Source organism: Muscardinus avellanarius, assembly GCF_963383645.1.
Source record: "Muscardinus avellanarius genome assembly, chromosome: 3".
NCBI classification, from domain to species: domain Eukaryota; kingdom Metazoa; phylum Chordata; class Mammalia; order Rodentia; family Gliridae; genus Muscardinus; species Muscardinus avellanarius.
Window position 1 is genome coordinate 7,673,067 of NC_137788.1, and position 26,037 is coordinate 7,699,103.

The following is a 26,037-nucleotide window of genomic DNA, read 5'->3' on the forward strand; positions in this document are numbered from 1 at the left end:
CCTGTTTCAAAAGAAAACATGGCTGGAGGTATATCTAAGAGATAGACGCCCCCTGGGTTCAATCCCCAGTAGAACAACAACCAAATAATAATAATGTTGTATGTGTTTACGCTTGGATTCTCTCCATGGTGATGTTATTCACTTGGCCACCAGAACAGGAAGTGAAATACTTGTTCGAGTTCAGTCATGAAATATTTTACTAGCGCTAATTACGACTGCATTATGTAAATATTCCTTCTGGACTTGTTGGCTTTTGTTTGTGGTTTGATTTAGCCTAGTGTATCAGGGAGAAGCTTTCGTGTCAGATCAACACAATGTTCTCGGTCAAAAGACAAAAGCCTCCATTGTGGTCGACAGCACTTTTATTTGGGGCCATTACTGATGCTTGTGTCATAATGAGGGAGTAGTGAGAGAGGGCGCAGCACTGAGGCAGGGAGAGGACGGCTGCTGGAGTCACAAACAACTCGGATGGTCCTCTCGGCCCGTGGGCAGAGCCATGCGGCGGAATCACCTGGGACTCTTAACAGTGCTGACGCCTGGCTCCCGGCCCGGGGTGACTTCAGGGGTGTGGACTGGCGCTGGGATCTGCCGAGGCTTCCTCGTGGCCCTGCTGGACCGCAGAGTGTGCAGGGCGCAGCGTAGCCCGGGAGGGAGCGGACGTCTCCGAGCCGAGCGGCACCTGGACGCCTTGATCCAAAGCGGCTTTAGTGGCTGAGCAACTTCTGTGGTTTGTCTCAACCACAGGAGAAAGAGTAAACGCACGTTCGGCATTGCTACGGCTTTGCCGCGGCCAAATTAAACTGTTCGCTTTCCTCGAAGCTGTCATCCTACTTCTGTAACGTAAGAATGTTCAGGGCGCTGCAGGAAAATTGGGGTTTCTCACAACTCGAGTGATGCTTGAAGATGCGTTCGGAGCTTGACAGCGCGTCCTCAGTACGGCCGTGGTCATCGCGGGCAAGACTCCTCACCTAGAGCTAGTGATACAGGTCTTTGTGATGTGGAAAGGTGTAAAAACATGCAAAAGTTAAAAAATAATCACTTTTATTTTTCTGGGTATATGCACAAAAATAAACCTGTTAATCAAAGTATTAGTAGCAGATATGTCTGAGGCTAAAGTTTGCATGATTTCTAGTGTGTGTGTGTGTGTGTGTGTGTGTGTGTGTGTGTGTGTGTGTTAATGTTACTTGGGATTGAACTCGGGCACATTCTACCTCTGAGCTATCCCCCCAGACCTATCCTATTCTTATTTTTTATTTTATTTTATTTATTTATTTATTTATTTTTATTTATTTATTTATTTATTTTTGGTGGTACTGGGGGTGAAACCCAGAGGCTTTCTACCCTCGGGCTATACTCCCAGACCTTTTTTTTTTTTAATATTTTATTTGGAAGCAGGGTCTCACTAAGCCTCTGAGAGCCTCACTAAGTAGCTGAGGCTGGCTTTGAACCTGCACGATCCTCCTGTCTCAGCCTCCCAAGCGCGGGGATTACAAGCGTGCGCCACCACGCCCAGCCTATTCTTATTTTTTAAATAGGGTTTGCTAGGTTGATGAGTCTTGCTACTTGGCAAGGGTGTCCTCGAACCTGTGATCCTCTTGTCTCAGACTCCCAAGTACTAGGACTACAGGTGTGTGCCACTATGTCTGGCTCCCATTTTGCTTTAAATATGATTCATTTGAAGGTTTTTAATAGTGTTTATGTTTTAGTATTTTTTTTCCTTTTTTTTTTTTTTTTTTTTTTTTGGTTCCGGGGATTGAACCCAGGGACATCCTACCTTTGAGCTACAGTCCCCCCCCTTTAAACAGCAAGGGCCTCACTAAGTTGCTGAGGCTAACTTGGAACCTGTGATCCTCCTGGTTCAGTCTCCCAAGTACTGCGATTACAGGCATGTGTCACCACGCCCAACATGCTAGTTTATTGAATAGAAAAAGCCATAAAACTGTTACAATCCTGGAGAGACTACGCGTGTATTCATAGCAGCAGTTGAAATCGTACCTTGCTGTTCCACGTGGCTGCGGTTTGAGGTACGCATTTACGTCCTTCTTTCTGATCTTACTTGTAGGCATTAGGTGAACTCTGTGAAACCAAGTTTGGGAAAACGCACCCTGTTTGCAATTTGGTAAGTGCCTGCCTGACAGGCTTGCTCGTTTTCAGTGACTAGGTCACAGCGTGGACACTGTTCCTTAAATAATATCAGCGGAAAGACCCCGATTCAGTGACACAGGTGGAGGTAGCATGTCTGGGCCCTTAAGCAGCGAAGTTGTTTATTCTCTGATTTTGGGGTACGAATTGTGCAACTAGAGTAACAATTCCTGTGGGATAATGTGCTTCAGCATTTGGGTGGTCTAAGAATGGTTCATTGGAAGTATTCCACAGACAGTCTTGAAACAGGAATCCCGAGAGTGTGCTGTACAAACCTAGAGGAGGTGTGTGGGGAGAAGGTGCCAGCAGGGGTCACACGCGTGTGCCCTGTGCCCTACGGTGTGCACTGCAGCCTCGTGCCGGGGCCAGCGCCCGGGGCGGGCTCGCTGCCGGGAGCTGTGCAGCCCCTCGTCACCAGCCTTGAGCAGCTGACCGGCCCCCCTTTCTGCCTAGGTTGCCTCTTTGCCCTTGTGGCTGCCGAAGCCCTTAAGCCCTGGCTCCGGGCGGGAGCTGCAGAGACTCTCGTACCTGGGGGCCTTCTTTAGCTTCTCTGTCTTTGCAGAAGACGACGTAAGTATGGAGGCCACCCGCAGGTGCCGCCCCTTGGTTCACGTTCCTTCCCAGATGTGCATTGTATTCTGACTGAATAGTGTCTTTTCTTTCCAGGCTAAAGTGGTCGAAAAATATTTCTCAGGGCCTGCCATTACCCTGGAAAACACTCGTGTGGTTAGCCAATCGCTGCAGCATTACTTGGAGCTGGGAAGGGTAGGTGTTCAGAAGGGGATCCGAAAGATGACTGAAAGATGAGCTCCGGCTAGGGAGCCCCTCTTTGGAGGTGGTGGCTGCCTGCTTCGTGAATGCCCAGCTGACTGGAACTTTAAAATAGATATGCCGTAGCCGGGCGTGGTGGCGCACGCTTGTGATCCCCGCGCTTGGGAGGCGGGGACAGGAGGATCACGCTGGTTCGGAGCCAGCCTCGCTGGCTTAAGAGACCCTGTTTCCACATATAAAAGTAAAAAATAGGTCTGGGAGTGTAGCCCGTGGGAGTGTATCCCAGAGGTAGAAGGGCTTCCAGGAACCCCAGTACCACCAAAAAAAAATAATAATAAAATATATATGGCATATGTCAGCAACTCATTTCCTTTCATTTATATGCATTTATTTTTTGTGGTGCTGGGGCTTGAACCCAGGATCTTGCTCGTGCTAAGCAAATGTTCTAGAACTGAGCAGCATCCCCCACACGTCTTGAATAACGACTACAGCTGTACTACACCACCTCTTACGTAGCGCCACTGGGGACCAGTGCCACAGTGTGTGTCTGCGCACTCATCCTAAATATATATTAATGTGTCTTCAGTTCTGAAGAAAAGCAAAGCTAAATACACTCTAGGCCTGGTGGTCAGCGCACTGCTGCGCCTCTGTTCCAATGGAACTCCTCACCTCCCCTCGCCCTGGGCCGCTTTCCTGCTGGTTCTCCCCAGACCGCACCTGTGGGCCTCCCCTGAAAGGAGTGAAGCGGGAGAGGTGGGAAGTGGGCCAGCTGTTCTTCAAGTCAAAAAGGAATAATGTACAAAGTGAAGTTAATTGTTTTTCTTCTTTTTAAAAATAACTCCAGCAAGAGCTTTTCAAGATCCTGCATAGTATTCTGCTAAACGGCGAAACCCGCGAGGCCGCCCTTAGCTACGTGGCAGCTGTCGTCAATGCCAACATGAAGAAGGCGCAGATGCAGGTATGGTGGGTCCTGAAGACTGCGCCCAGAGCTTCCTTGAGTTCCCTCGTCTAACCCAGGCTTGCTCAGCACCTACCAGCATTTTCCTAGGAATTGGGAATACAATGTTCAGCAAGGCAGGCAAACTTCCTGCTCTTGGGGAGCCTGCTTCTGCAGGGTCAGTAAATGGACATAGAAACGTAGTATTTCAGACTGTAAGAACATCTATGGAGAGAATAAAGCAAAGTGAATGGCCCGAGGCTAACATAGAGTACCAGGAAGAAGGTGTGGGGGTAGTTTTCTCTTCCCACCCTTGGTGCTGGGGATTGAACCTAGGGCTTCCACGTGCTTGGCACGGGCTCTGCCGTTGAGCTACATCTCAAGACCTTTTTTGGTTTTTTGGTACTGGGGATTGAACCAGGGTCATTTTACCTCTGAGCTACATACCCAGGCCTTTCCTTTATTTATTTCTTTGTGTATCATTTTGTTCATTGAGAGGGTACTGGGGACTGAGCCCAGGGGCATTCTAACTGAGCTACACCCCCAGCTCTATTCTCTATTCTTTATTTTCAAACAGGGTCTCATTAAGTTATGGAGGGCTCACTAAGTAGCCGAGGCTGGCCACGAACCTGCAATCCTTCTAACTCAGCTTCCCAACTACTGGGATTACAAGCATGCGCCTCCATGCCCAGCTTAATTTTTTTTTTCTTTCCAGTATTGGAGATGGAACTCAGGGGCTTTCTACCTCTGAGCTACACCCCTATCCCTATTTTTTCTTCATTTGAAACAGAGTCTATGAGTTGCAAAGTGTCTAAGTAGCTGAGGCTGTCTGCAAACCACATCCGCCTGTTTCAGCCTCCCAAAAGCTGGGATTACAAGCGTGCGCCACCATGCCCGGCTCCAGCTTAATTTTTTAAATTTTGAAACAGGTTCTCACTAATTTGCTGAGGCTGGCCTCGATCTTCAGACCCTCCCAAGTAGCTGGTATTACAGGCAAGAGCTAATTGCCAGGCTGGGAGTAATTTTTTTTTTTTTTTTTTTTTTTGTGGTACTGGGGTTCCTGGAAGCCCTTCTACCTCCAGGCTACACTCCCACGGGCTACACTCCCAGACCTATTTTATACTTTGTTATGTGGAAACAGGGTCTCTTAAGCCAGTGAGGCTGGCTTCGAACCAGCGGGATCCTCCTGTCTCCGCCACCACGCTCGGCTAAGAGCAAGCCATTTTAAGACTGAGAAAAGAGCCCTCTGAGACAAGTGTAAGGCAGCGAGGTGGAAAGGGACCAGATTTGGTGCAAGCCCAGTACAGAGACCTCTGTGTCTGGCAAGAGTGAACAGGAGCCGGGCGTGGTGGCGCATGCTTGTCATCCCAGCATTCAGGAGGCTGAGACAGGAGGATCGTGGTTTGGGGACAACCTCAACTACTTAGGCCCTCCACAACTTAGTGAGACCAAGTTCCAAAATAAAGAATAAAAAATAGGGCAAGGGGGTGTAGCTCTGAGGTCAAATGCCCCTGGGTTCAGTCCCCAGTACTGCAAAAAAAAAAAAAAAGGGTGAACAGGAAAGACCAGTGTGTCATTGCTAGGGACGGGCCCGTGAGCCTGGCCGTATGTGACACCTGGGCTGGGAATCCCCTGCAGGGTTTGCAGCAAGGGCCTCACCAAGCTGCTGAGTGGAGAGTGGGGTCACAGCTAGACTCGAGATGCCAGTTACAAAGCCATGAGTGCCGCAGGTATGTTAGGAGAGGCTGGAGCTGGGCCACTTGGCCTGTGTACAGGTGTTAAAGGGGCATCCTTCCTAGGTTATTAACAAAGAGTAAGCATAACATTTGTACTCAGAGACCAAAAAGGGAAAAGAAAGAAGAAAGCATTCAGTGGACCCCAGATCTGGCTGTTTCTGGTTAGGGTTCCACCGCTTACCAAAAGTGGGGCCTTAAGCGGATACTCCTGGGCCTCAGCACCCTCATCTGCAAAGCGGTGGCGATCGTGCTGCCTCACGGTGGGGTTTCTATGTGAAAATCTTACAACAGTGCTCATCACATGGTGGCGACTCAGTTGGTGGTAACTATCTTGCGGGTCTGGGGATGGAAGCCAGGGGCACTCTACCTCCAAGCCACACCCCCAGCTCTATTTTGTATTCTTTATTTTGAATCCGGGTCTCACTGAGTTGCAAGGGGCCTCACTAAGTCGCTGAAGCTGACTATGAACCACAGTCCTCTAGTTTCTGCCCCCCAAATACTGGGATTACAAGCGTGCGCCACCAGACCTGGCTCCAGCTCTATTTTTTATTCTTTATTTAGAAACAGAGTCTTACAGAGTACCTCACTAAGTAGCTGAGGCTGGCCCCGAACCTGCGATCCTCCTGTCTCAGTCTCCTAAATTCTGAGATTACCAGCGTGCGTCACCATGCCCGGCTATCATTCTTCTAGCCGGGATTTTTTTTTACAGTACTAGGGATGGAACCCGGGGGCATTCTACCTCTGAACCCCCTGCTGGTGGGACGGCAGCGCTGCCGAAACGCGTCCTGGCTTTCACTTTAGGCTATCATCACGTGGAAATGTGCAGTTGGCTTTCATATAACGTGCCAAAATTCCTGTTCATATCCTTATTTATTTTTCACACCCCACAGGCAGATGATAGATTGGTATCGACAGACGGGTTCATGTTGAATTTCCTCTGGGTACTACAGCAGCTCAGCACAAAAATCAGGCTAGAAACGGTGGACCCCACGTACATACTCCACCCGCGCTGTCGGATCGCTCTCCCAAATGACGAGACCCGAGTGAACGCGACCATGGAGGATGTGAACGACTGGCTGACGGGACTCTGTGAGTGACGGCTGCTCCCTGCCGGGGCCGCCAAGCCCTAGTCGTCGGTACTCCTCCCCAGGATGAATGTGGGGGCTAAAGACTCATAATAAAAATTAATACAGGCAAGCCGGGCGTGGGGGCGCACGCTTGTAATCCCAGCATTCAGGAGGCTGAGACTGGAGGATCGTGGTTCGCAGACAGCCTCAGCTACTTAGTGAGGCCCTCTGCAACTCAGTGAGACCCTGTTTCAAAATGAAGAATAAAAGTTGGCTGAGAGTTATATTTTGGAGGTAGAATGTTCCTGGGTTAAATCCCCAGTACTGCCAAAAAAAAAAAAAAAAAAAGATGGTAATAACTTAGTAGTTACACAGATTTTGTGTATACTGTACCAACTAAAATTCTAAAATTCTGCTGGGCGTGGTGGTGGACACTTGTTATTCCTGAGCTTGGGAGGCTGAGACACAAGAATCGCGCAGGTTCGAAGCCAGCCTCAGCTACTTAGTGAGGCTCTCAGCAACTTAGTGAGACCCTGTTTCCAAATAAAATATAAAATAGGTCTGGGAGTATAGCCTGGAGGTAGAAAGCCCTTGGGTTTCACCCCGAGTACCACACACAAAAAAATTCTAAAATTCTCAGGAAATATTATATAGACATTGATGAGTAATTTGGAAAAATATGACTATTTTTAACATGTGATGATTGTTAATCTTTACTCTCAAGTAATGTAAAATATTATGTAATGGCATACATCAAAAGCCTGTGGCAGCCAGGTGTAGTGGTGCATGCTTATAATCCCAGCATTCGGGAGGCTGAGACTGGAGGATCACGGTTTGTGGACAACCTCAACTACTTAGGCCCTCCACAATTTAGTGAGACCCAGGTCCAAAATAAAGAATAAAAAATAGGGCAGGGGGTGTAGCTTGGAGGTCGAATGCCCCTGGGTTCCGTCCCCAGACTCTCAAAAAATAAATAAATAACCAATGCAAGCCAAGCATTGTGGCCCATCTTGTCATCCCAGCATTCAGGGGGCTAGAGGATTGAGGCTCGCGGACAGCCTCAGCTACTTAGCGAGGCCCTTTGCAACTCAGTGAGACCCGGTTTCAAAATCAAGAATAAAAACTAGGGCTGGGGGTATCGCTTGAAGATATAATGGCCCTGGGTTCCATCTCCAGTACAGCCAAAAAAAAAAAAAAAAAACCCATGGCATTTGCTTTATAAATATTACATAGAGCCAGGCGTGGTGGCGCACACTTGTAATCCCAGCACTTGGGAGGCTGAGACAGGAGGATCGCACAGGTTCAAAGCCAGCCTCAGCTACTGAGTGAGGCTCTCAGCAACTTAGACCCTCTTTCCAAATAAAATATTAAATAGGTCTGGGAGTGCCAGTGGAGGTAGAAAAGCCCCTGGGTCCCACCCCCAATACCACACACACAAAAAAAATTAGAAAGTTATAGCTAGGTGCGGTGCACAGTCCTGTGACACTAATACCTGGGAGCTGAGACAGGAGAGTTGCAGGTCCCTGGCTGCCTGGGAAACTTGGCAAGACCTGTCTCAAAATAAAGAATAGGAAATAGCGTCTTACCAAGTCTAAATTTCTGAGGTTGGCCACAAACCTGTGATCCTCTTGTCTCAGCCTCCCAAGTACCGGGATTACAAGTGTGAACCACCATGCCTGCCAAACAAACTTAGAGAAACTTAGAGAAAATTCAAGTGTAATTTTCCCTCCTAACTTGAGCTTTTCCCTGCCTCAGACTTGTAAGAGATTTTACTTAGGGAATCTTATTGTTTTTCCTAGATGGAGATCAGCCTCCAATTTCTGAGCCAAAATTCCCTACGGAGTGTTTCTTTCTCACCCTGCACGCTCACCACCTCTCCGTGCTGCCCAGTTGTCGTCGCTATATACGCAGACTCCGGGCCATCCGGGAGCTCAATAGGTATGTACCACGCGCTGGCGCCTGCGGATGTGCGTATTCACAGTTACATGCGTGTCTGAGCCGCACGCCACACCAGTGTGTCTGTAACTCCGTATCTACCCTGCCACAGGCAGTTATTCATTCTCAAGTTTATTTTGGAGGTGCTGGAAGCTTTTCTTTTTACACATACTCATGTTATCTGTAAATGATAACAATTTTTCTTTTCTTAAGCTTTTATGCCATTGTATACTGGCTACAATTTGTAATATACCTAAAACTGTGGAGACTACAAACCCGCTTCTTTGCTATGTGTTCGCATTTATGCATACCTATGGTAATGTTTAATTTCTAAATTAGGCACAAGATTAACAACACATAATAATGAGGTAGCAATGATACTAATATAATGTAATGAATGGTATTTTTCTCCCTGGCTGTGTTGGACTGGCCATGGTTGACCATGGAAGCAAATCCATGGCTAAGAAGGAGCTCCTTGTCTGGGCATGGTGGTGCACATCTGTAATCCCAGGATTTGGGAGGCTGAGACAAGTGGACCCCAGGTTCAAGGACAGCCTCTGGGAATAGTAAGGCCTTCATCAATCTAGCCAAACTCTTTTTTCAAAAAGTAAAGGCCAGGTGTGGTGGTGCACACTTATAATCCCAGCATTCGGGAGGTGGAGACTGGAGTATTGAGGTTCGAGGACGGCCTCAGCTACTTAGTAAGGCCCTTTGCAACTCAGTGAGACCCTGTTTCTAAATATAAAAATACTGCCAGGCATGGTGGCACACACTTGTTATTCCAGCTCTTGGGAGGCTGAGACAGGAGGATCACACAGGTTCAAAGACAGCCTCAGCTACTGAGTGAGGCTCTCAGCAACTTAGTGAGACCCTGTTTCCAAATAAAATATAAAATAGGTCTGGGAGCATAGCCTGGAAGTAGAAGGCCCCAGTACCACACACACACAAATAAACAAACTAAAAAGTAGGACTGGGGTGTATAATGCCTCTGGGTTCCATCTCTTGTACCGCAAAAATAAATAAATAAATAAATAAATAAATAAATAAATAACTCGACGTGGTGGCGCACACTTGTAATCCCAGCATTTGAGAGGCTGAGACTGGAGGATCGTGGTTCGCGGACAGCCTCAGCTACTTAGTGAGGCCCTCTGCAACTCACTGGACCCTATTTCAAAATAAAGAAATAAGAAATAGGGCTAAAGGTACAACTCAGAGGTAGAATGCCCCCCCTAGGTTCCAGCCCCAGTACCACAAAAAAAAAAAGAAAAGAAAAAAAAGGACTGAGGGTACAGTTAGGAGATAGAACGTCTGTGGGTTCGGTTCCCTGTATCACCAGGAAAATGAGGAGGGGGCTCCTTGTAACATTCTTGGAAGTCCTTTTGTCCAGTTAACGCGGGAGGGAAAGCTGTTTTACATCCTCTGTAACAAAAATCCACATGAACAAAAATTGATCTCTATTGAAAAGGTTAGCTTTGTGTTTCTCCTTTATTCTCCCAATTGGTTACATCAGTTGATTTTCTGATATTAAGCCAATTTTTCATTTCTAGAATAAAATCAGCTTGTGTGTTGTTTTTATCTCATTGGGTATTCAGTTTGCTAATGTTCATTCTAGGTTTTTTGAGTCGGCTGAAAAGCAAGATTTCCCTCTAATTTTCATTTCTGTTTCCTGGATGGGAATGCTACAGGGGTGGTTTACCACCTCATTACCATCCCCAGTGCTTGCTCTTTTTGGGGAAGGGCCTTGCTGTGTTGTCCAGGCTCGCCTCACGCCTGGACTCCTGCCAACGGCTGGAACTGTGCCTGCGCCACCACACCTGTTTTCCATTTGTTTTTCTTTTTCCCTCGGTACTGAGGATGGAACCCAGGGGCGTTCTACCTCCAAGCTACACCCTAAGCTCTTCTTTATCTTAACCGGGTCTCCCTGGGTTGCAAAGGGCCTCACTAAGTAGCTGAGGCTGTTCTCGAACTGCGATCCTCCAGGTTCAGCGTCCCGAGTGCTGAGATGACAAGCGTGCGCCCCCATGCCTGGCTGGTTTTCCCTTTCTTGTTAAGTGCTTCTCACATTTAGAATCAAGGGTTGCCTGCCTCGCATACTGAACCACGGAGTGTTCCATGTTTTAGTATTCTGTAGAAGAGTTAGTATATAAGAATTATGTTATTTCTTTCCTTGCTGGAATAATTTATGATGAAGCTTTCAGGGCTTAGAATTTCCAGTGTCAGATGTGTTTATGTGGTACTAGGGATTGAACCCAGGTGCGTTTTGCCTCTGAGCTGCATCCTCAGCCCTATTCCTTTTTTTTTTTTTTTATTCCTTTATTTATTTATTTATTTATTTATTATTTTTTGCAGATCTGGGGATGGAACCCAGGGGCATTCTGCCTCCGAGCTACACCCTCAGCCCTATTTTTTTATTCTTTATTTTGAAACAGGGTCTCACTGAGTGGCAGAGGGCCTCGCTAAGTAGTAGTTGAGGCTGTCCATGGATTGCAGTCCTCTGGTCTCAACCTCCAAATGCTGGGATTATAAGTGTGTGTCACCATGCCCAACTCCATTTTTATTTTGAAACAGATTCTCACTAAATTTCTGAGGCCTTCCTCAAACCTGTGATCTTCATGTCTTAGCTTTTCAAGTATTGGAATTATAGGCATATACCATCCTATGTTGGCCTAGTTTTTATATTTGACTTCTTGGTTATGTAAGAATGTATTATTTAAATTTCAGATTCTTGGAATATTTGTCTTTTTACCTTTGTGTGTGTTTGTGTGTGTTGTGTTGTGTTGCTGGGGATTGAGCCCAGGGGCATTGTTCCTCTGAGCTACACCTCTAGTCTTATTTTTATTTGGGAACAGGGTCTCACGAGGTTGATGCAAATCTCAGTGCTTGATGAAGCTGTCCTCAAACCTGTGCGCCTCCTGTCTCAGCCTCCCACGTCCTGGGATTACGAGTGTGCACCACCATGCCCTCCTCCTTTTATCTTTTGTTACTAATTTCTAGCTAAATTCCATTGTGGTCAGAGAATGCATTCTACATGGTTTGTGTCTTTTTTTTTTTTTTTTGGTGGTACTGGGGGTGGAACCCAGAGGCTTTCTACCACCGGGCTATACTCCCAGACCTATTTAATATTTTATTTGGAAACAGGGTCTCACTAGTTGCTGGGAGCCTCACTAAGTAGCTGAGGCTGGCTTCGAACCTGCGCGATCCTCCTGTCTCAGCCTCCCAAGCGCGGGAATGACAAGCGTGCGCCACCACGCCGGGCTTGGTTTGTGTCTTTTGAAGTTTTTTGAGACTAGCTTTATTGCCAAGTTTTTACATTAGTAAAATATTCTGTACCACTTGAATAGAATGTGTCTTCTGTGTTGTTGATTGAAGTGTTCAGATATGGCATTTAGACCGAGGTTGTCAGTCCTCGACTCTAGGGTCCCGTATCTCTGCTGATTTTCCCTGCTTAGAGCATCGCTTATCGAGAGGGTGCAGATGTCGAAATACGATTGCGGGTTCACCAGTATTCCTCTGAGGATGGGTGGCCATCACCTCCTCGACTGGTTTCAGGGACACCGTCTGCCTCCTTCGGCGCACTTTCCAGTGGACAGCACTGGGGCTCTTCTGCGCTCCTTGTGCTTTCATTCCTCCCTGAGTGTTGAGGACTGCCGTGCAGCCCCGCTTCACTCAGCATGAGCTGCTGACGGGGCCTCGCCTCGCTCAGCTGTCTGGGCACACAGAGCTCCTTCCAGCCACTCAGGAGCGTTCTCAGACTCAGGTCTCTTGTAGGTGTAATGATGACCGTGCGTTTAGCCCTTTAAAGGAGCGTATTAGCGTTTTCCTCTCTTGTAATGAGGCGTCCTCAGAATCTACTCCCACACCAAACCCCACACATTCTCCCATTTCTAGCAGAACGTATGTGGTAGGTAGAGTCATGACGTCCCAAAGATATAAAGATATTTATACCCTGTTTCCTCAAACCTCTGCACGTCACCTTGCATGGTAGAGGGGTTTTACAGACGTGATTAAGGCAGTGATTTTGGATTCTCTGGGTAGGATCTCAAGCTGAGGAATGTAGGTGACCTTGGAGGCCCAGAAGGCGGGGGACATACTCTCTCCAGAAGGAAGCTGTCTGCTCTCCCCTAGTACTCAGACCTCTGGAACGCCAAGACAGAGCACTGATACACGACACTGAGCAGCCCTGCCACCTTCTTCTTCAAATATCTGCTTCTTGGAACTGCATGTGATTTTAGTTAGTTAGTTAGTTGTTTATTTATTTATTTTGGTGCTGGCAATGGAACCCAGAGGCATTCTACCTCTAAGTTATACCTCCAAGCTGATTTTTCTTATTTTGAAACAGGGCCTCACTAAGCTGTGGAGGCTGGCTTCCAACCTGAGATCCTCCTGTCTCAGCCTCCCGAGTCCTGAGATTACAAGCGTACACCACCACACCCGGCTCTCGGGACAGGCCTTGATCTCACTCTAGTTGTGGTTCTGGATGCAGTGCAGGCTCAAGGGCTGTAGCCTGAGGGAGCTCACTACAGGAGCTCTTGCACAGCCAGCTAGGCTTTGTGGATTTCACGTTTTGGGTACTTTTGCCAGGCGTGGTGGCGCATGCTTGTAATCCCAGCATTTGGGAGGCTGAGACACAGGAGGATCACGGTTCGCGGACAGCCTCAGCTACTTGGTGAGGCCCTTTACAACTCAGACCCTGCTTCAAATTAAAGAATAAAAAATAGGGCGGGGGTGTGACTTGAAGCTAGAAAGCCTGAGTTCCATCTCCAGTACCACACACATGCAAAAAATAATAATAATAAATTAAAAGATTTAGGTACTTGAAGTTAGCAGGTTTTCCAAAAACTCCTCCATCTGAACTTCTAGGGTCCAAGTCTTTACTCTGACTTTTGGATAGGAGATCCAGTAAGGGCGTGAATTTAGTCTGTTGCGATCTGTAGAACCAGACTGCTTCTTTTTATAGTTGTCTTTGAAACTCCCTAGTTCATTGACTTTTCCATAAAGTAAGAACCCAAGACCTCATGAGTGCCGTGGACTTTCTTCCTAAGTTTCCTTTCTCTCTCTCTCTCTCTCTCTCTCTCTCTCTCTCTCTCTCTGTCTATCTGTCTGTCTGTCTTATGTGTATGTGTGTGTTTGGTACTGGGTGTTGAACCCAGGGCCATTCTATACCTCTGAGCTACACCCTGAGCCGTATTTTATTTGTATTTTGAAACAGACTCACTAGGTTGGTGGGAGTCCCACTACTTGCTGAGGCTGTCCTCGAACCTGTGATCAATCTTTCTGTCTGAGCCTCCCAAGTTCTGGGATTACAGGTGTGTTTCTCTGAGTGTCGCCTGCCATTTTTGCCCTATGAGCACTCCGGTGTAATTAGAGGGAGCCACTCCAACCCTCTATTCTAGGAGATTCCACTTAGAGCCTTGGGTACCAGTGTCCTTGCCCAAATAATAACTGGTTCTTCACTACTTTAAAAGTCTAAAGAACTGACCCTAGAAGCCCGTTTTCTGGAGTGCCTGTGTATCTATAACCTCATCTGGTGCCTCTCGTGATCATGTATTAATTTTCTGTTGCTGTAACAACCATCCACATGTGTGGTGACCTAAAACAACACAGATGATAAGTCCTGAGAGCAAAGCTGCATCCCTGCAGAGGCCTTTGGCGAGAATGTCTTCTCTGCCTTTCCCAGCCTGGAAGCCTCCTCCTGCGTTCCCCATGCGTGGCCCCTGCAGTATTTTCCAGACCAGCAGTGCAGTAACTCCCGGTTTCTTTCTCACTCTGACCTCCACCTCTGTGATCCATCTTCTTCTCTCATTCTTTTAGAAGGATCTCAACAATGACAGATAATTAAGGCTCATCTCCCGTATCAAGGTTCATACCACTGACCACATCTACAAAGTCCCTGTCCCCTGGTACAGCCGCATGTTCACACACTCCATCCAGGGATTGGGATGTGACTTGTTTAAAGGCCACCATTCTCTCTACCACACTCAGTTTTCAACTGCAGACAAAACTTTTCCATTTATCCATGATAAGCAGAAAGGGGATTATTATAAGGTACTATTAAGTTTATTAACTTATTGGAACGGCTGGAAAAGAAAACTCTCAAGAAATGTTCTTTGAAGCTGCTTCAGGGTTCAGCCTAGCTGAAACCAAACCTGGGGTGTCAGGCTTCGGGAGGGCTCATGCACCTGCCCCTTGGAGTAGAAGCTGTCTTGGTTGAGAGTCGGTGTCTTGGTGGAAGCCGGGTCTTGCTGGCAGCAAGGGAGTCTGGGAAGTGTGGTTCATAGAAACTTGGCAGTCTCTGGTTCCTACAGTGTCGGGAGCAGAAGGCGGTGGTCACGTGACCGGGGCAATCTTTACAGTGTGCGGCATCGTGGGTGATGCAGGAAGATGCCCCTTGCTCACAGGTAGTATTGAAGCAGATCAAAAGAGCAAACCGCAGAGCAAGTAGCCTTTACCGTTGGTAACAGAGTAGTCATGGCATCCTTGAATTTTCATCAGGGAACTCTTTTTATCTTTTCCAGAAAAAGAAGGGAACAATGTACTTTCTTCCAAGGAAGGTTATTATAATTCCTCAAATCTAAAGTGCTAACAATTTTAAGATACTATTTTAGGAACCAGTAAGAAAAACTGATGTCCAAGAGTCAGGGAAGTGGTCAAAAAGAAGAAACAAGATGGATCCGTGTGTTTTCTTTCACCTGACTGTTGACCTTTGATTTCAGAACTGTGGAAGATTTGAAAAATAATGAAAGCCAGTGGAAAGATTCCCCGCTGGCCACCAGACACCGCGAAATGCTGAAGCGCTGTAAAACTCAGCTTAAGGTTTGTGTGGTGGATGGGCATAATTCCTCAGCAGCCTCGTAGTAGTAGTAATTTTCCTCCCAGGATGAGTGCCTAAAGTGAGCAGTGTATTGTCCTTATTTTTCCCCCCTTATTCTTTTCCCTAAAGATAAAATAGAGCATTTAAAAACTTGTTGACGCTGTACAATATCTGTATATAATGACTCAAATCACAGCCCAGGGTACATTTATGCAGTGCCAGTGTGAGTCCTTAGCACGTCCTGTCTGTCTGTTGAGCATCACCACCCTTTCTCTCCTTTGTCCAAGAGCCCGCCCTGCTGCCCTCCGCCCCCACCGAGCACACAGCACCCGCAGCCCTGCATTCTTGTGATAGCTGACAACTGGATCTGCAGGAACGGGGAAACTTTTACTCTTCACCCCGCCCCCCCAACCCAGGGGCGTTCTACCTCTACACCCCCAGCCCTATTTTATTGTTTATTTTAAAGCACAGTCTCACTAAGTTGTAGAGGGCCTCACTGAGTGGCTGAGGCTGGTGTCAAACCTGTGATCTTCCTGTCTCAGCCTCCCAAGTACTGGGATTACAAGTGTGCACCACTACGCCAGCTTACTTTTTTTTTTTTTTTTTTTGGTGGTACTGGGGTTCCTGGAAGCCCTTCTACCTCTGGGCTACACTCCCAGACCTATTTTCTGTATTTTTTTGAAACAGGGTCTCTTAAACCAGCGCGGCTGGCCTCGATCCTCCTGCCTCTGCCTCCCAAGCGCAGGGATTACAAGCGTGTGCCACCACGCCCGGCTTTTTTTTTTTTTTTTTTTTTTTTTTTTTTGGTGGTACTGGGGTTCCTGGAAGCCCTTCTACCTCTGGGCTACACTCCCAGACCTATTTTTACTTTTTCTTTTTTCTTTTTTTTTTTTTTTTTTTTTTTTTTTTTTTTTTTTTTTTTTTTTTGGTGGTACTGGGGTTCCTGGAAGCCCTTCTACCTCCGGGCTACACTCCCAGACCTATTTTTTATACTTTTTTTATTTGGAAACAGGGTCTCCTAAGCCAGCGGGCGGGGCTGGCTTCGAACCTGCGCGATCCTCCTGTCTCTGCCTCCCAAGCGCGGGGATTACAAGCGTGCGCCACCACGCCCGGCTATTATTTTTACATTTTTGAAACAGGGTCTCTTACGCCAGCGCGGCTGGCTTCGAACCTGCGCAATCCTCCTGTCTCCACCTCCCAAGCATGGGGATTACAAGCGTGCGCCACCACGCCCGGCTCTTATTTTTTATTTTGAAATAGAGTCTCACTGACTGCTCAAGGGGCTCACTAATGTGCCGTGGCTGACCTCAAACCAGTGGTTCTCCTGTCTCAGCCTCCAAGTGCTGGGACAACACCTCCTGTCTCAGTAGTTCCAAGGTGTGGGCTTCCATGCCTGTCTGGTCTTCATTTTTAATTATTTTTCTTTCTTTCTTTCTTTTTTGTGGCACTCAAGATTGAACCCAGGGGCATTCTATCTGAGCTACACCCCTAGTCTTATTTTTTATTCTTTCCTTTTGAAACAGGGTCTCAGTAAGTTGCCAGAGATCCCCACTCAGCAGCTGAAGCTGGCCGCTAACCTGTGATCCTCTCCTCTGAGCCTCTCAAGTACTGGGATGACGAGCATGTGCCACCTTGCCCAACCTTCATTTTTAGTTAAAAACGACCCATTATAGCTGCATGAGGTGGTGCGTGCTTGTAACCCCAGTACTTGGAGGCCCAGACAGGAGGATCACAGGTTCATAGGCAGCCTCAGCACCTAGTGAGGCCCTATTTCAAAATAAAAAAAATAGGGCTGTTGGTATAGAATGCTCCTGAATTCAGTCCTCAGTAAAACACACAAATACACACACACAACGATACATCCTGTATAACCTAACTATAGGTGAAACCATTACTGCTCGTGAGACTCAGCTAAAAACAAAGGCCGGCCAGGGACGGTCACGCGTACCTATAATCCCAGCCAATCAGGGAACTGGGCCAGGAGAATTGCAGGTTTGAGGCCAGCTTGGGCAACTTAGTGAGACCCTGTCTCAAAATAAAAAGGGCTGGGGATGTAGCCAGTAGGTTGCTGAGTGATGGCGCTCTTGCCTGGCATGTACAAGGGCCTGGATTCTATTTCTAGCACTGCAAAAAAAAAAAAAATACATTGTTGATTGACCTGTACATCCAAAGCACAGGCAGCAAATTTATGCATTTTTGTTAATTTTTAAATTATAAAGCTGTGCATGATAGCCGGTCATGCTCCTATTAATTAGTGGGATGATACATGGGCAAAACCTTTCTTGGATTTTTGGAACGATTTAAGGTTTTGGTTTTTTATTTTCTACTAGACCCTTAGGTTACTAAAATGGCTGACTCCCTCCCACCCTCAGAAACATTAGATCAAATATGGATACATAAAAGAACACAGATACCCGGGCGTGGTGGCGCACGCTTGTCATCCCAGCATTCGGGAGGCTGAGACAGGAGGATCGTGGTTCAGGGACAGCCTCAGTTACTTAGTGAGGCCCTCTGCAACTTACTGAGATCCTGTCTCAAAGACTAAAAATAGGGTAGAAGGTGTAGCTCAGAGGTCGAATGCCCCTGGGTTCCATCCCCAGACCCGCAAAAAAAAAAAAAAGGGGACACAGATTTATCACTGTGTCTTCCTGTTTATTCCTGGAGAGATGGTACCTTTCCAGGGAGGCGCTGAGTGGTTTTTTCCGAAGTGATGGTGAGCCGTGTGTTTGGGAAGCTCTGGTAGACGGCTTCCAGAAGCAGCATGAGCCGGGGCGCCCTGAGCGTTCGCGGCTGTGTCTTGGGCGGACGAGCCGAGTCGGTGTGTCAGTGCGCGCGCCTGTGAGCTTGGGCTCTCCTGGGTGCTGAGGTAGGTACTGTGTCCTTGGCCGCCGGGCGTTCTGCCTCCAGGCAGCTTGTGAGCGGTGGTGCTGGGATCCCGGTGTGGACCTGTCTCGCTTTCCTCCACTAACTGTCCCGACGCCACAGGGCCTCCCCGTCGAGCTCCCCCAGCCACGTCCTGTGAGTGTGGCCGCGGTGACCAGCCTCCTTGAGCACTCACCGCGTGCCAGGCCTCGTGCTCGGGGGTTTGCATGGCGTACCTTTTGTTCCCTTCAGTCCAAAGACAGTCTTGGGACACTGCCGGCATCCCATAGCTAGTTAGAAAGGAAGTTCCAGAAGCGCTGGACCTCGGCCCCGCCTCGTGGCCCCGCGCCCTGCCCGGGCACCTGCAGGCCCGAGGCGCCTGACTAATCTCCGGGCGGGCGCGCCTCCTTCCACAGAAACTGGTGCGGTGCAAGGCCTGTGCTGACGCCGGCTTACTTGACGAGAGCTTCCTGAGGAGATGTCTGAGCTTTTATGGCCTTCTCATCCAGCTGCTGCTGCGTATCCTGGACCCTGCCTACCCCGAGTGAGTGCGCTTCCCTCCGGCCTCGTCTCCTCGTCTGGGCTGCCGTGTCTTCAGTGTCCCTCCGAGTCCACGACTAAAGCCAACCCTTACTCTGCCGGCCATTCACTGCTCAACTTCCAGATTTTATTGTGTCGACTCTGAAATTACTCACGCTAAGAAGCGTTTCACCTGAAATTAGTTACAGTCATAAGGGAATGTCAGCACCTTTTTTTTTAAAACTCTGACATAGTATTTTTTAAATTTTCTATAAAATCTTTGATTGATGGCAGCAAAGCATATAAATCGGAAGCTAGCGGGTAGAGTGGCACACACTTGTAATCCCGGTACTTGGGAGGCTGAGGCAGGAGAATCGCAGGTTTGAGGACAGCCTCAGTAAGTTGGGAGACTCCCAGCAACCTAGTGAGACCCCGTTTCTAAATAAAAAATAACGAAATAGGGCTTGGGGGTGTAGCTCGGAGGTAGGATGCCCCTGAGTTCAATCTCCAGTGCCGTTAGTCCGGGCAGATGCTGAAGGTAACAGGATATTAGGTCCTCTAAGCACTGGGTCAAGGACAGTGTCCACCTGCCTCAAAGCGTGAGCTCAGAACATTTGTCACGAACTGGGCACCCTGCCACGTGGCCACGTTTTATTGTATTTAGTATTTTATGGTTGTCATGAAGTGTCTGGGCCACCATTGTGATGAAGGTGGCCCGAGCCTCCTGCAGGAGGGTCGGTGTTATGCAAAATATGTTTGGCTCTGTTGTCTAAAAGGGTTGGTACACAAAAATGGCCAAATTTTTTGTATTTCCTCCCCATTTCATTTATCGCATTCACTTTAATAAGAAATGGAGACGACGGAAGGCGTTTCACACTCTCCAGCGCAGGCCCAGTGTCGTCAGTGTCCTCCGTCACGCTGGCTTCTTTGTACGCTTTTTATATAGTTACACTGTAGGTTCAGGGTCCCCCCGAGTATTTATTTCGTGGCGAGGTGCTGTTCCTTGTGGTGCGACGTGCCGTGACTTCATTTTTCAACGGTCCTTTTTTTCTCTTTGACAGTGTAACACTGCCATTAAGTTCAGATGTCCCCAAGGTGTTCGCAGCATTGCCTGAGTTTTACGTAGAAGATGTTGCTGAATTTTTATTTTTTATTGTACAGTAAGTACCTAGCCTTTGACACATTCCATAGTTCTAGTGTGTTTGCACACGCAGCAGGTACAGGATATTATAAACGGTGTGGCAGAGCTCCATTTTAGGCCTGAGACTCTTTTGGAACTCTTTTTAACTGAATGCTGCCTGGAGACTGCAAAGATCAATGCCCTTGCGGCACAAGGCCCGTTCCAATAATATCTCAAGGGCAGAAGCAAGGCTGGCAATGCGGATGATAATGCATTCTGTGAAAATTGAATTGAATTTCTAATAGTTGAGTATGTTTGCCTGAGAAACAGAAGGAGCAAGCAGTGTATAAATATCTGAGTAAGCGTCTAAAAGCCCAGCACAAGCCGGGCGTGGTGGCACACGCTTGTAATCCCCGCACTTGGGAGGCTGAGACAGGAGGATCGCACGGGTTCAGAGCCAGTCTCAGCTACTTAGTGAGGCTCTCAGCAACTCAGTGAGACCCTGTTTCCAAATAAAATTTAAAATAGGTCAGGGGCGTAGCCCAGAGGTAGAGGCCTTTGGGTTCCATCTCCAGGACCACAAAAAAAAAAAAGCCCAGCATAGTCAGGTGCGGTGGCGCACGCTTATAATCCCAGTCCTTGGGACTCTGAGACAGGAGGATCACAGTTTGAGGACAGCCTCAGCTACTTGGTAAGACTCTCTGCAACTTAATGAGACCTTGTTTCAAAATAAAGAATAGGTCTGTGGGTGTAGCTCAGAGGTAGAATGTCCCTGGAACCCATCTCCAGTAGCACACACACACACAAAAAGACCCAGAGTAACTATGCCTGTTTTGTACCAAAATTTCTCAGTGATAAAATTGGAGAAAGCTGACACATGCTCAGACCTTTTAAGTGATACTTGAAGAATTTTTTGTGACTTGGTTTTGTTTTGTTTTTCAAATATTTTTGAAATTTTCAAATATTTTTTGTATTTGGTATAAATACAAAATTGGGGATTCATCTCAATGATAGACCAATTGCCTAGCAATTTAAATTTTCTATAAAATCTTTGATTGATGGCAACAAAGCCTATGAATCGGAAGCTAGCGGGTAGAGTGGCACACACTTGTAATCCCGGTACTTGGGAGGCTGAGGCAGGAGAATCGCAGGTTTGAGGACAGAGACTATCTCATCAGGAACTTAAAATATACAAAGTTAATATAACATTCTATAGCAGAGAAGCAAACTTGGTTCAGTCTGTCTAGTTGAATGGGCATAGTCACTTTGAAGTCAGCTAGCTAACGGGAGTTCAGCATCTCACGCCTGTCCTGTTTATCTGGGGCCTCCGTAGGGTGCCCGCCCGCCGCCCGAGTTGTCTCGGAGACTCACTCCCGGCCTTCTTGCTCCTGCAGGTACTCTCCTCAGGTGCTTTACGAGCCCTGCACTCAGGATATTGTGATGTTCCTTGTTGTAATGTTGTGCAACCAGAACTACATCCGAAATCCATACCTCGTGGCCAAACTGGTAGAAGTCATGTTTATGACCAACCCTGCTGTTCAGCCACGAACTCAGAAGTTTTTTGAAATGATCGAGAACCACCCTCTCTCCACCAAACTGCTGGTACCTTCCCTAATGAAGTTCTATACAGGTGAGTTCCTGCTGTGCCCCGTGGCCCGTGAGGGGCAGAGGAGTCGAGGTCACCTAGAGCCAGGGGACAGTTACTCGGAAACCACCACCTGATATCCCGGCATCAGCGGATGCGTGTGACCCGCTAGAATTACAGCCTTACAGAATCCTACAGAATCCAGTCCCTTAAATTGCACTGCCCACAGGCCAGGCACTATTGGCCATTTGTCCCTGAGTATTTGAAATACTTCACCATTCTACTTACTGACCTCTGAGTTAGCAGGTACAGCTTAGTATCAATAGCCCAAGTTGATATTTTTTATTCTTTATTTTGAAACGGGTCCTCACTAAGTTGCAGAAGGCCTCACTAAGGCCGGGCGTGGTGGCGCACGCTTGTAATCCCCGCGCTTGGGTGGCGGAGACAGGAGGATCGCGCAGGTTCGAAGCCAGCCGTGCTGGCGTAAGAGACCCTGTTTCAAAAATATAAAATAGGTCTGGGAGTGTAGCCCGGAGGAAGAAGGGCTTCCAGGAACCCCAGTACCACCAAAAAAAATAAATAAATAAATAAAGAAGGCCTCACTAAGTGGCTGAGGCAGGCTGAGAACTTGTGATCTTCCCGTCTCAGCCTCCCAAGTACTGGGATTACAAGCCTGCGCCACCACGCCTGGGTCAGCTTCAATTTTATAACACTGTCCGTCCTTTAACCCTGAGTTTCCAAAGTGGGTAAAATAGGTTGCTTATTAAAAATGCTTACTCTCAGAGCTAGAGATGTAGCTCAGAGATAGAGCGCTTGCCTAGCATGCACAAGGTCCTGGGTCCCAGCCCCATCCAGGGTGGGGAAAGGCCAAGTTACTGATGGCCGTCATTCAGACCAGAATCAGCATCCCTGAGGGCCTCTAGGCGTCTTCACGTGTCCGGTAATTCAGCACGTTTATCAAGCATCCTCTCTTTGCCCCTATCTACTGGGTGCCAGCTTCCTCTGTTGGTGCAATTGTAGTACAATTTTTATTTATGTGGTTTTTGTGTTGCTGGGGGTTGAATCCAGGGGTGTTCTTCCCCCTAAGCTATACCCCCAGCCCTATTTTATTTTTTGTTTTGAAACAGGGTCTCACTGAGTCTCAAGTACTGGAGTTACAGGCGTGTGCAACCAAGCCCAGCCAGAATTTTTCGTTTTTTAACTTGTGAATTATTACCTGTGGGGACTATTCATCTGTCTGCTACCAAAGGCACAAAATTTGCTAGAGGGACAGATTCCTACCAATTTGTCTATTTCTTAGGAAAGCAGGCAAGTGTGGCTGGCCACAGAGGCCAATGCCTATGACCCTAGGACTTGGGAGGCTGGAGGCCAGCCTCAGCAGTTTAGTGAGACTCTCAGCAGCTTAGGGAGGCCCTGTTTCAAAATGAAAAAGAGCCGGGCGCGGTGGGCACGCTTGTCATCCCGCGCTCGGGAGGCGGAGACAGGAGGAGCGCGCAGGTTCGAAGCCAGCCGCGCTGGCTTAAGAGACCCTGTTTCCAAATGAAAATATAAAAATAGGTCTGGGAGTGTAGCCCAGAGGTAGAAGGGTTCCATCTCCAGTACCACAAAAAAAAAAAAAAAAAAAAGGGCTGCGGATGTAGGTCAGAGGTAGAATGCCTGTGGCTTCAATCCTTAGTACCACCAAATAATAATAATAATAATAATAATAATAACAATAACAATAACAACATCGGAGTAGCATAAACCACAGGCGCAGGAAGCAGTCATGGCTTCTCTCTGAGGCTGCCGAGCCCAGAGGAGAGTCTCGTGTTATTAGAACCCTGCTGTGAATGAGGGTCTGGCAGTTAGGACCCAGACCTCTGAGGGAGGTCACCGGCCACATAGTGCTGGGATCTCTGAGGACAGTCAAGGTTGCTAGGGCTATGAGACAAAGCCGGGAATCGGCATCACCTGCTGCTGCTGGGTGAAGAGCCACTGCTGACCAGGACAGCCGGGACCCAGGTCCTTGCCACTCCTTCAGTTTTCTAGTTCTCCTGCAGCGCCCTCTATTGGTGACGTTAACAGAGGTGGTAAAGCGAGAACTCCACATGTTCTCAACCCCTGAAAGACAGAGCCAGGCATACACAGTGGGTTTGTTGCTGAGAAAAACCAGCTAAGAAACCAGCATACACATGTATTGGTGAATTTAATTTCTAGAGGTTTATTATATGGAAATACTTACAAATGTATGTTATTGTTTATGACAATATTCACACTTTTTTTTTTAAGTCGCATTGGGAGTGGAACCCAGGGGAATTCCACCTCTAAGCTATATCCCCAACCCTATTTTTTTTTTTTTTTTTTGGTGGTGCTGGGGCTACACTCCCAGACCTATTTTTACATCTTTACTTGGAAACAGGGTCTCCTAAGCCAGCGCGCGCGGCTGGCTTCGAACCTGCGCGATCCTCCTGTCTCTGCTTCCCAAGCGCGGGGATTACAAGCGTGCGCCACCCACCCAGAAACCCTATTTTATTTTTATCTTGAAAACGGTATCACTAGGTTGGTGAGTCTCACTAAGTCTCTGAGGCTGTCCTTGAACCTGAAATCCTCCTGTCTCAGCCTCCCAGGTCCTGGGATTACAAGTGTGCGCCACAGCATTGTTTATTTTGCAGTGTAACAATAATATTAAAAACAGTTTATGTTTTTGCCAATGATGGATAAATTAAGTGAATTAAAGTTATTTATACATTGGATCTGTATGAACAGTAAAAAATAAGGTGTTACTTAAACAGTTAAGTAACAGAAGATAAAGAAAATGCCAACTAGTAACTAGTGTTCACATTTTTGCTACACATACAGAACAAAGCAGGGGAAGAACATATATCAAAATATTAACAGTGAATTGGTAATTTTTAAAGGGCAGCATTATGAAGGGTTTTCTTTTTCATTATCTTAATTCTTTCACAGTAGACATGTATTGTTACTAGTAAAAACAAACACTTTAGTCAACTGTACTCAGCAACCTGGGCTGCCACTGGGTTGGTAGCCTGGTGTGTGCCAGCCTCGTGGAGCCCTGGCACACACCAGGAGCTGGCGGTGGGTAGCGCTGTCTTTCTCCGTTGCCTGGCAGCAGTGTGCCTCCTGGCCTGGACCAGCTCTGTAGTCATGGATAGAGGATACCAACCTAAGAATAGCTGCTGCTCCTGGGATGCTGGCTAATCCTTTCACTTAATCCGCAGAGCAGTCCTAAAGATGGGTACTATAAATATCTCCATTTTATAAGAGGAAACTAAAGCTTCGAAGGTCAAGAAGCTGCCTGAAGGGCACAGCTGGCGAGGCGCAGCAACCTCAGCAGCTGCACTGCTGCACAGAGCGCCTGGCCGCTGCCCTCTTCTCGCTCAGTTACCAGGGACTGAGCAGAGGCCCTGCGGGGCCGCACCGCCGCTGCCCGGCGCCAGCAGCCCCGTGAGGGCTGAGCCCCACCCCTGGACGCGCAGGGCTCAGGCATTAGAGTCGCGTAGAGAATATGGCTCTGTGGAACGAGCTCCTTTACTGCCACAGAGAGTACTGAGGCTCAGGAAATGCTGATGCCCCAATTTTTTGTTTCAAAAATAAAGTTAGGTTTCAAAATAAGAGAATTTTACTTCGTATGACAAATCCTTAAAGACCAGAGGGCACTGATGGAGGACTTTTGCCTGCACTCGTCTTCTCTCCTCCGCGTTGATCCGCGTGGACGGGGCCCGCAGCCACGAGCCAGAGTAGATCCCGGCGCTGACCCGGCACGTGTTTGTGGCGCTCCTCCAGTGTGAGGGCGCGGGCTCCTCGCCACCGAGAGTGCGACAGAGACCCGACAGACGAGGGGAGGGCCGGACGCGTGTGGGAAGAGCTGGGCTACGGAAGGAAGGCCGGTCGCGGAGGTCTCTGAAGAGCTGACTGTCTAGAGACATTGAAGCTGAGACAAGTGGGCGTGGTGTGGCACACCTGTGATCCCAGTGCCTAGGAGGCTGAGACAGGAGGGTGGCAGGTTCGAGACCAGCCTCAGCTACTTAGCAAGAGGCCATTTTGAAATAAAAGGGGGCGATGAACTCAGAGTGTGTCTCTGAGACAGAATGCCCATGGCTTCAACCCCAGGTACAGAAGTTAATTAACTAAAAGGCACTGTTCATCCAAGGAAGGCTTGACTTAATGAAAACGAGCACCTCAGATCTTTACATAAGTCTTAATTATCTTATTCTTTTTTTCTTTTTGGGGGCACACTGGGGATAGACCCAAGAGTCATTCTACCTTTGAGCTACACCGTGGCCCAATTTTATTTCTTATTTGGAAACAGAGTCTTACTAGGTGGATGAGACTCACTATTTCCTGAGGCTGTGCTTGAACCTGCGATCCCCCTGTCTCGGCCTCCCAAGTACTGGGATTATAGGCATGTGCCACCATACCTGGTCATATTCTTTTTCTTTTTTTCCCCTGGGCCTAGGGATGGAACCCAGGGGCATTTGACATCTGAGCCACACCCCCTGCCCTATCTTTTATTCTTTATTTTGAAACAGGGTCTCACTAAGTTGCAGAGGGC

The 26,037-nt window shown here is 47.8% G+C and overlaps 1 protein-coding gene across 1 annotated transcript in view; it reads left to right on the top strand.

Moving 5' to 3' along the window:
• Positions 1 to 26,037, top strand: part of UBE4B (ubiquitination factor E4B) — a gene marked incomplete at both ends in the record, with an annotated part of 123,793 nt that overhangs the window by 78,564 nt on the left and 19,192 nt on the right. The window contains 10 exons of the mRNA XM_080691277.1: positions 2,063 to 2,119; positions 2,596 to 2,712; positions 2,809 to 2,907; positions 3,758 to 3,871; positions 6,477 to 6,675; positions 8,453 to 8,591; positions 15,302 to 15,401; positions 18,678 to 18,805; positions 19,842 to 19,940; positions 21,295 to 21,530. Of these exons, the coding sequence (XP_080547403.1) occupies positions 2,063 to 2,119; positions 2,596 to 2,712; positions 2,809 to 2,907; positions 3,758 to 3,871; positions 6,477 to 6,675; positions 8,453 to 8,591; positions 15,302 to 15,401; positions 18,678 to 18,805; positions 19,842 to 19,940; positions 21,295 to 21,530 (1,288 nt within the window). The remainder of the gene's footprint in view (positions 1 to 2,062; positions 2,120 to 2,595; positions 2,713 to 2,808; positions 2,908 to 3,757; positions 3,872 to 6,476; positions 6,676 to 8,452; positions 8,592 to 15,301; positions 15,402 to 18,677; positions 18,806 to 19,841; positions 19,941 to 21,294; positions 21,531 to 26,037) is intronic.